The sequence below is a fragment of the Bactrocera neohumeralis genome, chromosome 6 (genome assembly GCF_024586455.1).
Source record: "Bactrocera neohumeralis isolate Rockhampton chromosome 6, APGP_CSIRO_Bneo_wtdbg2-racon-allhic-juicebox.fasta_v2, whole genome shotgun sequence".
NCBI lineage: Eukaryota > Metazoa > Arthropoda > Insecta > Diptera > Tephritidae > Bactrocera > Bactrocera neohumeralis.
Window position 1 is genome coordinate 69,080,038 of NC_065923.1, and position 13,270 is coordinate 69,093,307.

The 13,270-nt window shown below is 38.7% G+C and overlaps 1 protein-coding gene across 1 annotated transcript in view; it reads right to left on the reverse strand.

The window, feature by feature from the left end:
- Window positions 1-13,270, reverse strand: part of LOC126763775 (serine-rich adhesin for platelets) — a 399,576-nt gene that overhangs the window by 331,541 nt on the left and 54,765 nt on the right. The window contains exon 3 of the mRNA XM_050481555.1: window positions 693-4,004. Within this exon, the coding sequence (XP_050337512.1) occupies window positions 693-3,751 (3,059 nt within the window). The 5' untranslated portion in view covers window positions 3,752-4,004. The remainder of the gene's footprint in view (window positions 1-692; window positions 4,005-13,270) is intronic.

Consider the following 13,270-nt stretch of genomic DNA (forward strand, 5'->3'; position numbering starts at 1 on the left):
CTTAATGCGGTTTTCTTACTCTCGTAATGGGTCCGAGGTTTGCATTAATTTAATAAAATGTAGATTTGTCTACTTGGTACCGAACAGTTTCATAGAATATGCTTTAGAAAAACAGGAAAAAACGTTCTACGGCAGTTCTCTTGGTCATGTACCGAGGTCAGTTCATGTTTCAATGAAACCCTACAAACCATTTCCTCGTTTAATAATATTCTTAAACAAATTAGACCCTTTAAATTTTTTGAGATAGAAACAAAGTTCCTATAAAATCACAAATATCTTATTTAGGTTCGCTAATATACCGCTCAGATATAAAGATACCCCCATGAGTGGTGGATCTTTCTGCAAGCAGAGAAAGCCAAACTTATACTTAAGGTCAGGTTTCTTATTCACGCACTCGTGCTTTGAGAGCTTCTACTAAGTGAGGTTTTTCGAAACTTATTCTTAATATAAAGTTGCTTAATCACCCACTGGTTCTTTGAGGTCTTATGCTGATTGAGGTTCTTCGAAGATATGTTTCTCTTAAGTTAAATGGCTTAAAAATCACTATACGACTCTATTGGTATGCTTACTATATAAATTTAAAGCGATTTCGAATTTTTCATTAAACATTTTTGGTCTGAATTTTAAGCTTTCAAGTCAGAAAATTTCTTGTATTAGAAAAGAACGCAATCTCTCTAATTTAACAAGCTTACCCATTCGGCAAAGACTGCGGCTCCAGCGACGAGAACTCCTCTTCCACCTCACCAATGGTTGGCAACATATTTGAATGCCAGTAAAGATTGAAGTAAGCTTCGGATGGTCCCGGTCCGTTTATCACTTCCGGCGGTCCCAATTTTTCACCATCTTCACAGTCATAATCGCGCTCAGCATCATTATCGACAGCACTACACTCCTCCTCATCATCTTCACTCGAACTGGAGTAGTAAGTGGGTTGCGAGTCATTTACCTTAATGCATTTGCCCACCACAGCTGGTGGCGGATCCTCATCATCGACATTGCTCTCCAAATGTTGCTCATGATCAAAATTAGACGGTGCCTTAAAAGTGGACAAAGTCGTGTTCAATGCGGGACCATCATCTTTGCGTTGAGCATTTGGACTGTGCTTGCGTACCAGATCGAAGAGACTGGGCATTTTTTCGTCTTCATTGTCGTTAACATCCGTAAACGGTATACGTGGTTCTTGAGCTTTGCTCTCGTATGTTTGTATTTTGAAGCGGATTTCACGATTCGGTGAGACACTTGCTGGTGGTGATTGCTGTTTGAAGGTGTGCATTGTCGGCGTATTACCGGGTGCTGGCGATGTTGAAGGTGATGGTGTTTGCAAGCTGCGGTCGCCAAGTGTTACTGTAACCGTACCATTAGCGCTCTGAGTGGTTTGCAATTTCGGTATATGCGTCGGCGTTTTGGTCAATGATTGCACACGCTCTGGTGGTTTAGGTTTCGGACCTTTGACTTTTGAGGGTGTGGTTGTAGCAGTAGAGGCTAGTATTGCCTCTGCGGATGTCGATTGTCCGCTAAAGACGGGTATGAGTGTACGTTCGGGACTCTTCAGTTTCGATTCGGCTGAATTCGTGCGTTGCAACGGCATTTTCAAACTCACCGGCGGGCTGGACTCCTTAGACTTGCTGCGATAGAGTCCGAGTTTCAGATCGGTTTCGGATTTTTGTTTGTGCGTTAAGAAACGTGGTATATTAGAAGGACTGCCAAGGTGCTTACGTTCCATGGAGCTGTCCAACTCGAGCGAACGTTTCGGCGAGAGCACGACCGGAATGCGCGATTTGTGTGGCGATAATTTACTAGTTTCAGCAGGTTTTGCTTTATCTGCCGGTGGTTTGCGTATGGCGCTTGCCACGCTCTCCGTAGAACTGTGACATTCTTTATCCAAGAACATAGCGGTCTGTTGTTTAATAGTTTCCGCAAGCTCAGGATTTTGTTTAAGCTTGATTTCGCCCTCAGTCTTTGCGCGCTCGAAGGAACGCTGTGAGTTCGGACCAAACACCGAAGCTATAGCTTTCGGTATTTTCGTAATAAACTCCTTAGCGCTTTGTGTGTTCTCGTGAGGGGTGGGCGTGGTTGGCGTATTTGTAGGCGCTTGCGGATAGTGCGTCGGCGTTGTGGGTGTGGTAGGGGTTACAGGCGTCTTGGGAGTATTGGCCGCTTTAGGTGTTGACCTAACTTGTAACGCCTCACTAGGTACTGTCGGCGGCGCTACTTGTATGGGTAACTTGGTGGGTGTGGCAATTTTACGTGGTGTGGGTATAATTGAACGTTTCTTCGGCTCAACTGTCGGCGAGCCGTTTGTGCCGGCTACAGCTTGACGTGGTTTAGGTGTTGGGAGCACCACATTTGGCGCACCTGTCGACTGTGGTTTTAGCTCCACATTCTCATAGGTGTTCACCTTCTCGGTCTTAAACTCCACATTCTCGTAGTTGTTGCCTGGTATAAATGTTAACGGTTTCTTCGCATGCGCCGCTGACATTGTGCTCGCCAACAAATCTGGCATTACATCCCCCATTGTTGGCGATGGCGAATCGGCGACTTTCTTAAGGCACTCATCCAGCTGCACTGCCGCATTGCCATTCACATTCACATTGAATTCTTGTTCCAGCATTGTGAACGGCTTGAGCACCTTTGCCAACTCTGATTTATTAATCACACTCTGGCCATTTGTCAGCGATGTGTAGCTGGACAGATCCGATTCGGACGAATAGTTGGAGCTCATGGAGAATTTATCAATCACTGTCGAAATTGTGCTTGCAGTGTCATCCGATTCCGACTCTGTCTTCAGCGATTGCCCGTCGGCAAACAGATTTATGTAATACTCAGCATCCGGCGGCGGTGTAAAAGGTTTATCCACCTCGCCGCCATGTGACGCGTTCGCCGCTGTTAGTGTAATTGCTGGCGCGGCACCAGCGCTGTTGGTAGCCGCCACCGCAGGCACCACAACTTTACTTTCGCCATTTAAAGACTTGCGCTTCACGAGCTTACGCGGCGGCACGGGCGGTGGTGGCGGCGGACTGCCCTTCATTGGCCCATTGCTCATAATCACAGCTGTGCCGCTTGCATCATTGTTCAGCACACGCGCACCCGGCGCGCTGCCCGTCATTGCCTCCATAGTATTGGCGCCCGCCAACAACAGCTCTTCCTCCGTCTCTGGCTTGCGTCCATAACCGTTGCGCACCTGCAAACGTATTGCGACATTATCTTTCAAACAGCGCACGCATTCAATACGCGTCAGCTCACAGACGCGTTGCTCATCGATGCTGACGATTTCATCGCCCTCGCGCAATGCGCCCCAACTGGCGTGCACTTTCGAGGCCGGACTGTCGGCAGCGCAGGACTGTATGTAGAGTTTGTGCACCTTTTCGGCGCTACGTGTGCCGCCTTGAAACTTAAGACCGAAACCCAGACGTTCACCTGGCTGCCGGTGCACTATTAACAGTTCAGTATCTGCTTCCGCCTCTGCGGCGTGCAGCAAACCATTTGTGTTGCCATTGTGCGCATTTGCTTCTACACTTCCGTCACTTTGCTCGCAGCCACCACTGTTAGTGTTGTGCAATTGTGTTTGATTGTTGATCGTTAGTACAGTTATATACGAAGAGTCTTCTTCGACTGAGCTTTGTCTTTGCTTGACTAGCTGCCTGCGGTTTGTGTCTTTGGATGCGGGATCGTCTACTTCAACAACGGTCACATAGTCGTCATCCGTCGTTGGTGTCGTCGTTATCGTTGTGCCTGCGTTAGTCGTCGCCATGTTGAAGTGTGGTGTATTTAGTTTGTGTTGTATGCCTCGCTCGGTTCTGTGGTGTATTGCTTATTGCTGAATGAATGTTGAGTATTTGTGCGCTGGTACGCCGCTGTGGTGAGTTTGGTGCATTTAATGCTTGGTTTGTTGCGCTTTCAGCGGCGGTTTGTGTATTGGCTAAGCAAAGCTTGCACTCGCTTAGTGGTGAATATATGCGCTTACTGTTATGTTGGTGTAGTTGAGTTCTTAGCTGGTTATGATGCTGAAATGAGATAAAGTAAAGCTTTTAATGAAGGTTGAAGTGAGAAGATAATGTTTTTATACAATATTTGTTAATATACGAAGTTGTGGGTCAATTTTGCTAATTTTTGTAGCAGGCTACTTTGAGATTGGAGGAACATTTTTACTTAGTTTAATTAAACATTATCATGCATTAACTGAGCTATGCGCTTTGCAGTTTACTGTTCAGACGGAAATCGGTATACTTGCTGCGGTTGACTTGGAAGAGATCGGACCAAATGCTACAGTTTTTGATATCGACCGCCATTCTGCTAAAACAAAACATTCTCACTTAGGTTAGGTTAGGTTAATCTGGTAGGACAGCCACGCATAGACCAGTTTGGTCCTTTGCGATACCAGTTGGAGTTCACTTGCTAAGTCCAAGAGGAGTGTCATCGTTTAGGATGCCTGCGATTGACGCGAGTTTTAACATACTCTGCGGTCTCACTATCGATAACTCCTCCTCTGGGACCCCAGATGCTTACAGCGAAGTCCTGTTAATGCGGGACATTAGTGGAAATTTTAATATTATATATCGAATTTCGGACGATATATACGTTATCGCGCCGCCTGAAGGAACGTCAGTCCACTTTATGTCAAATAAATTATTTCCTATTTTTCGAAGACTTTAACCACCGCTATTGGGGGAATAGGATGATAATAATGGAGAATCTTCATGTGATTTCTTCTTGAGAATTTTAACCCAACTCAGTCAATAAATTCACGAAATTTCACCTAAAAGAGGGCAGCGCCACGCCCATTATATAATTTTTGAACTGACTCATGTGTGTTTTGCCAAACCAATTTTTAGCGTTGTACTTTAGAGTGTTACCGGTTAAGTTAGGTTAGATGGTATGTAGTCCTTCCTATTTGCGTCCTTAAGATAACCCGGGGAGACGGGGAACTTTGCGAGGATTCACCTAAGTTTAGAGGACTCATGGCAGTCCTCCACTTTTTCGCAGTAGTTTTTTCGCAGAAGTTTTTCCATAAAGTCCCCTTTACCTTCCTTCACTCGGTCCTATAAATTGCAAAGTTCCGTTTTATACAGCACCCTGTCGTCAATTGATCCTCTCCTATGGGACTTGTGGAGTAAACGTCTGCAGGACGCTCCGATTGCCGAGAGTTCCATAGTTCACCAGAAAGGTTTCTCCCTACCTTTCGGTGTTTTCAGTGGACAGGAGCTCTGCAATGCAGTTGTATATGGCAAGCTGAAGACTTCGACCCACCAGTCCACCATGTGACCAATGAGTCTACCCCCGCCGCGCGTGGATGAGTTTGTCGGAGCCTCTTGCGGTACATTTCCCAGTTTGTGTTATCGGGGTTTTTGTATTTTAGAGCGTCTTATATGTAATGGGCGTGGTTATTACCCGAATAAACCGATTTTATACTTTGCTTGTACTGATTTGTACCTTTCGTATTAATATTAAGCTTGTATGAGTATCTTAAAACTTATTCAGTAACCTTTGTTACTGTGTTCTCACAAACTCCCCTCCTGCTGCTCAACCTCAAACGCTCCTATCAAACTCCCCACATGAAATTTGACCCAACAAACCAAAGAACATAGCAACAAACCTAAGACCAAAGCAACAAACTTGCAAACCGCCATAAAGAGTAACTGCAGCTACAAAAAAAAAAGTGCCGAGCTTTCTGCTAACTGCTTTTGCGCCTTAAGCACTTTACCGGTAGCGCTGTGGCAAGCAACGCTGCTGCTTTTTACGAGCATTTCAAAGCATATTTTTAGCACTATTTTTTTTAACTGTCTTTTGTGAAAACTGCAATGTTGCCGCTGGTTGTAGAAGAATTGCGGTTAACAACATGACGGCATGAGCGGTTAGAACCTGCTCCAAACTCACTCAGCAGCGCTGCTATGCAGTCTAAGCAATGCTTGTTTGAATGCGTGTGCGCGTGTGTTTGTGGCCTGGCATTCCTGTGCAGCACGTCAAAGGTGCACATTCTAGACGCGCATGCGCACAAGCTGACGACAGCAAAGTGATTGTCTGACATACTTTTTCATGATGGAGTGGCGTCGGCGTACGCGCCAACACTCGCGGCTATTTATTTTCATTTATATGGTAGTGGCAACGTTATTGTTTGTGGCAGCATGTTGCACCTCAAAGCAACTTGCTTGTAGTGAGCTTTGTGCAGTGTTATCAGCTTGTGTTGCTGCCTCAGTGTGGCAAGTTGGCTGCAAATGGCGTTTGTTTGTCGTTATGAAGCCGTTGTTTGCCGTGAGTTGTTTGCTTATTTTTGAACACAAGCGTCTGGAATTTGTGCTCACTTGAATTTGCTATTAATGTTTGGTGGTTTAATGAATAAAGGTTGTAATATTGGAAGACTTTGCATTCCTGTTTGGTGAAGTATCGTTTCGAACAACTTTATCATTTCATCTGCAAGTGAAGTTTTTTTGGAAGAAAAAAGCTAATTGCAATCTTAACTGTCTGAGTCTAGATCGGAGTTTTAAAGTTCTATTTCAAAAGGAGTAACTTCTCATAACAGAGAGTTACTCCTACAGAACCGCCAACATATTTAAGTACATTAAACAGTATTTATACTATGTAATCAAATTTGAGCCGGACAGCTAATTGCAATCTTAACTGTCTAAGTCTAGATAGGAGTTTCAGAAAAAAGTGCTATTTCAAAAATCAGACTTCTCATAACGGAGAGTTAAGTGTCTTTATACCATATGAACAAATTTGAGCCGGACAGCTAATTGCAATCTTAACTGTCTGAGTCTAGATCAGATAAAAAGTTTTATTTCAAATTCCACACTTCTGATAATGGAGAGTTACTTCTAGACAACCAGCAACATCTTTAAGTCCATTAAATACGCTTTATACCATATGATCAAATTTGAGCCGGACTGACAAAAAAACTTCCAAATAGACTCCTGAGACAATGCAGGGGTTTCCAATAAGAGTGATATGATTTCTTAAAAAAAAACACCTACGACTTGTTAAGGAAATTCAAATTCAAAAATTTTTTAATGAGAAGTACAATCTCTCAAATTAAGTTCTGAATATACAAACATTCAATTAGCCTCCACGACTTCTCTTGCAGTAACGAATGCGAGGAACCCAATTTTTGAGTACTTTTTCAACTAGATCAACTCGTATGTCATCAATAACACGTTCTATATTGACTTCTAAAGCTTAAAGAGCGTCTTAAGACCAATGACTTCATATAATCCTACAAAAAAGTTTGATTATCTCAATTAGACGATTAAATATAGTGATTTGAAATTTGGAATATTTTCAATGAAAATAAAAAAAATTTCTGAGAATAATAATTTTGTAGCGGGAATTTTCAAAATTAGAAAAGTGAACTTTCTGAATATATGATGGTTATTTTTGAGAAACGAAAATTAGTTCGTGAAATTTTAGTTTGAATGAAAAAACGAAAATTCCTATGTAAAATGTATGGGAACCTAAAAAAAAAAAATAGCGACCCCTTAGAGTTAAGCTACAGCGCCTGGCTTGAGGGAGGATTGTTTGTTTGTCAAGCACTAACATTTGAGAGGGAAGGAGTTGAAAAAAAATTCAAAAATTTTTTTTTTTTGAAGCACCCTAATATATACCTAATGTATATGTATGTATACCAGCTGCCGAAATTGTAGATTTCTCTACAAACCAGTCATCATCTTGCCGGTCTTAAATTGAAAATATTTGTAAAAAGAATAAAAACAACAACTGGCAAACAAGTGAACAACTTGAACATGCATAAAATACGCGAACACCCACACACAAATCGACAGGTCGCCGCTAACGCTGAGCACGCTGTGGAATGTAATGCCAACCAGTTACAGTTACTATCAATAATGAAAAAGTAAGCAAACAACAAAATAATAAAAAAAAAGATTTTATAAGTTGAAAATCAGCTGCACACAAACACATATATATCTGTGTGTGTGTTAATGTAAGCTTAGAGATGCTGACTTGCAGCTTAGTTGCAGCTTGACTCAAGCGGCTTATGGCAGAAAAAATAATAATTTTTACCACACAGCTTGCGGCTCTCTTTATTAGCTTTTGCGGCAAATAAACTTAATTAAATGCTACTCGACAAATTTTTCTTTCAAAAAATCTATTCTATGAATTTCTCTTCTAATTCTTGCTGCAATTTGTTGTTTCATTCATTATTTGAAGCTTTGTTTGAGTTTCCAGTTAATCTCATTCGTTTACACACACAAAATGCAACTATGCATGTATCTTACAGTACTTCAAAGTAGCCACAACAATAGTGCCGTTAGATTTTTTTTTTTTTTGCTCCAGACGCTCTTCCACTTTGTTCCACTCAATTCGCTACATACTCACAGACATCGGCTTATTTTTACGGTGCTTTGTGGCCGTATCATGACTTTCGGTTATTTGCCACTACGATTACAATAACAACAAAAATTGACTTTCAAATGCTGTTGAAAACTGGAAAAGCTGTGTCTTACAGGTGACCGCATACCAAGCATGCCAAAGAGAGTAGGGCACAGGCGCCTTGACTTCGGCAAATGTTGTGAGTAGCAGGCACTCGGTGATGTTTTTAGGTAATGCAGTGTTGAGATATGCATATATTTAAAGAAATGTTTATATAAACGAGTATTTTAGACCTGATTGGGCAAAATTTCATAGAATAAGTAGTAAGCACATTTATTATGGTAGTAGGGGTCAGGGTTGTTTTCGATATGTCTGACACTGTTTTCCATATTTTTTATAAAATATACCGTTGAGATATGAAAGTCGGTACAATATTCTGTGCTCTCATTTTATCTCTCTCTATAATCTCTTTATCACTTTTGGTTGCTAGATTACACTTGAACGGTAAAAGTTAAAAAAAAAAGTGCTGAAAGTTAGAGAAATAAAAATCGATAGAACGTTCTGTTCTCCCTCTCTCTCTCTCTCTCACCCTCTACCTTTGCCTCTCAATCTCTCTTGGTTAGTATTGAGATCTGGTGTGTAAAAAATGTGGCCCAAGAGCACAGTAAGTATGCCAAGAGGCGTGCTATCTTAAATTTACTTGAAGGACTTTCTAAGTTTTGTTGGGACGGCTTTGGTTTATATCATTAGTCTATAAGAAATGTTGGAATTTTGAAAGAGAATTTACTAATTCGAAGTCCGTAATGTCTAGGATGTGATAAATTGAGATTATTGCTCGTCCTTAATATGTTACTTTCTAGGAAAAGACTTCCTTCGAAGTAAAATCCATAACTAAGTATTCATCTAGAACTATTTATCGAACTATTCGTAGTTATCTGTCTAGAAGCGGGCGGGTCTTCTCTTGTCGCCAAAATATGAAACCACGTTACTGAAGTCACCATTTTGTTGGAGAGACCCAACTTTTAATGGCTTGCTTTATTGTCGATTAGTTCTCTCTCCTTACCACCGACAACACAGCATGGAAAACTGCTCATAATGTTCATAGCAAAGCACATAATGATCAGTTCTCTAAGTCTTTCTTGTGAATTTCGGCCTATTTTTATTGTTGTTGTAGCAAAAATATAGAAATTTCTGAAACAATTAGTTAGTAGTTATGGGAAACTTTATCGAGGTATCTCCTACCAGTGGCTTATTAACCTTGGTCCATTTCAATATATTGGGCTCATATGAAAATTGAACGAATGGCATTTCTTTCTTTCCACGAACACGTAATAAATATTACTTATACTGGTATATATTTCTATCGAGTCTAGTTTCTGGCTACCTGACCACTGCAGCGCCTTTCAAGCCGAAATGGCTGCCATCTTTTAGTAGTTATAACCAATAAAAAAATATCAAAAAAGAAATCCTTTTAATAACTGATTTTATTAGACTTTTTCGAGTGTTAATCTTATATACACCAACTAATTACTTATCATTCATTTACAGACATAGAAACACCGGCCAACTACTGGTTTGCTTATCGCCGAGTATTGACACAGGAAGCGGCGATTAAGTGGCTAATTAAGTATGGCAACAACAAAGAGCTCTGCTAATTTATTTACATTTCACTACCCACAGTATTGCTATACATATGCTTAAGTGTATATAGTACGAGTACATATTAACTTAAGGTGCTTTTACTACAAATATTACATTTTATGATTGACCGGTTTTAGAACGGAAAAGGAAGTTGCTTGACGTGATTGAGAGTGTGGCAACATTAAAGGGAAATTAATGTGTTTTATAATGGAAGTGCTGGTAGCCTAAAAGATGCTGATAATGATGGTGGGAAATGAAGATTTGATGAGTATGGTGATAATGATGATGATGATGATAATGACAATGATGATAATTATGATGATGATGATAATAATAATGACCAGAATGACTAAAATAATGATTCTGCATGCTTTTCTATAAAAAAAAATCGCAAGATTTTTTTTGCTGTTTTCATTTCTTGAAGTCTTTTCTATACTTTGCTGTTAGCTTCCTCCGAATATTGGCGAATATTCGCTGATAACCTCAACAACAACAACAAACAAAACTACAAAACACAAAAACATGCCCGGACAACAATAACCACACAAAACAACTAACTGCAAAAGTGCTGAATTTAGAGTTGCGCACTTTTTGCTGAGCAATTTTCTCAGCAGCGCACGCAAGCGTGTTGACTAACAACTGCGTGAGAATATTTTGCGCGGTTGCTGGTTAATGAAGAAGACAAGTTTAACGTAAAACTAATTTATTTGCATAATTTATGTTGCATGAGCTTTTATGTGTATGTGTAGGTGTATGTGTGCGAGCGAAAAAGGTCAAGTTTTGTAAGTAAAGTGTGAGCAAAATCATTGTTTGCCGTATAGTAACTGCTGTGGGGGTGGGAACTGTTGACTTGACATTGAATTATGTGGAAACAAGTTGAAATGCGGCTAGAAATTAGATTATCAAAGTTATAGTATGTAAATAAATAAAATGCTTTACAAAATAACTTGAATTGCCGTAAAGTAAAAGGAAGAATTTTGCAAAAATTGATTTTAATGAATTGTGGAGTTTAAATTAAAGTTGAAATAAAGTTTTTAAGGGGAAAAATAATTAAAAGCACTTATATATTTTCAAGCAACATGCTGCTAGCAACATTGAAAATTATTACATAACAATTTTATGCTCGCCAGTATGTTAAAAATATAGCAGAAATTGAAATTTGATTTTTTAATTAGAAATGTTGCAAAAATTTTCCGTGCAACATGTTGCTGCAACATTCCAAATAATTCCGTAACAACCATATCTACGTCTTAATGACGAAAATTTAGCCGGAACGGAAATTTGATTGTTTAATTAAAAATGTTGCACAAATTTTTTTGCAACATATTGCGGCTACATTCCAAATTATGTCATAACAACCATATGCACGCCAGAACACAAAATGTAGCCGGAATGGAAGTTCGATTGTTTAAATAAAAATGTTGCACAAATTTTCTTTGCAACATGCTGCTGCATCTTTTACAATTATGCCATAATAATAATGCCGAAAATTTAATCAGAATTAAAATTTGATTGCTTAAATAAAAATGTTGCTCAAATTTTCTTTGCAACATGTTGCTGCAACATTAAAAATATTTAATAAAACAGAAAAATATTAGTTTTCTGACTGATTATTATTAACAAAAACACAATTAGATGATACATAAAGCATCCGAAGCACATGAAGCAACATGTTGCTAGTTACTCTTTTACTTGTAAAGTTAGTAATTCTAATTATTCACATTGTAAATCTGTGTTTAGTGCTGTAAAAGCTTCAAAAATATGGCAAACAAATAAATTTGAAAGAAAGTTTGTGCTGTAAATGTAACTAATAAAAAAAATCAGAAATTGATGTCAGACAGTTGTAGCAACAAATATATATATATTTTTTTGCATTATAGAAAATTTATAAATTTTTAAAAATATAATTTAATTGCATAATTTAATGCACATACATAGCAGCTATTTAATTTTTTTTGCAACAAAAATTGGCGCTTTTCATATATAAAATTATGGCAACTTTGCATATATTACGCTCTGCAACATTTTTGTTTACCAAATTTCAAATTCCTAAAAACAATTAATATTTATCTTATTTAAAACTGCTGATATCTCGCCTGATTTCATAAACTTTCGCTCATAAATGTTTCCGCAACATGTTGCTAGCAACATATTGAACCCACTTTTGCGCAAAATTTTCATTATTTTCCTGCAGCTATCACTTTCTGCTATTAGAAAATCTCTAATTAACATTATTAAAGCAGCGCTTTATATTTAAAAGCTCGCTAATATCCGCTCCACGGTCATTCTTCTCGCAACAACTTACATTAAACTGAAAGTGCAGCTAATTGCAACATTTAACTCAAATGAAACAATCATACGAAGTAATTAACCATAACATTGCGCATAAATGCCACAACAAATGCGAAGTTATAATATACTATTTCACTTTTAAAACTCTCGCTGAAAAAGTATTGCAGAAAAAAATTTGTAAAATTGCCAATTGAATGCTTGAATATGCTTTGAATAGCTTCATTAAATGTTTTACATTTAAATAGACATTAAAAGCTATAATAAATGTTGCAAGTCAAACATAATCATAATTACAACAACAGTAATAATAAGATTGAATTTATGGCGGCCAGCATGTTTACGCGCTTGACTTCATGTCGACAAGAAAGTTGTTTTTTATACAAAAACAAAAAAAAAACAAGAAAAATAAATTAACTTTGGCTGCACCGAACGTGGAATGCCTTTGATAAATAAGAAATTTGCATAGAACTCGATTTTGATCAATCAGTTTGTATGGCAGCTATATGTTATAGTGGTCCGATCTAAACAATTTCTTCGGAAAATATACCGTTATCTTGAGCAGTCATCTGTGCTAAATTTCATGAAAATATCTACTCAAATAAAAAAGTTTTCCATACAAGGACTTGATTTTGATCAATCAGTTTGTATGGCAGCTATATGTTATAGTGGTCCGATCTGAACAATTTCTACGGAGATTATACCGTTACCTTTGGCAATAATCTATGTCAAATTTCATGAATATATCTTCTCAATAAAAAAGTTTTCCATACAAGGACTTGAGTTTGATCGTTCAGTTTGTATGGCAACTATATGCTATAGTTGTCCGATTTCGGTGGCTCCGACAAATGAGCAGCTTCTTGGAAAGAAAAAGACGTGTGCAAAATTTCAGATCGATATCTCAAAAACTGAGGGACTAGTTCAGGGTATAATAAAAAGACTGCAACTCAAATGTGCAACATTAACTGCTACACATACATATGCTGATATTTTTATGCACGATACTGCATTATTTTCT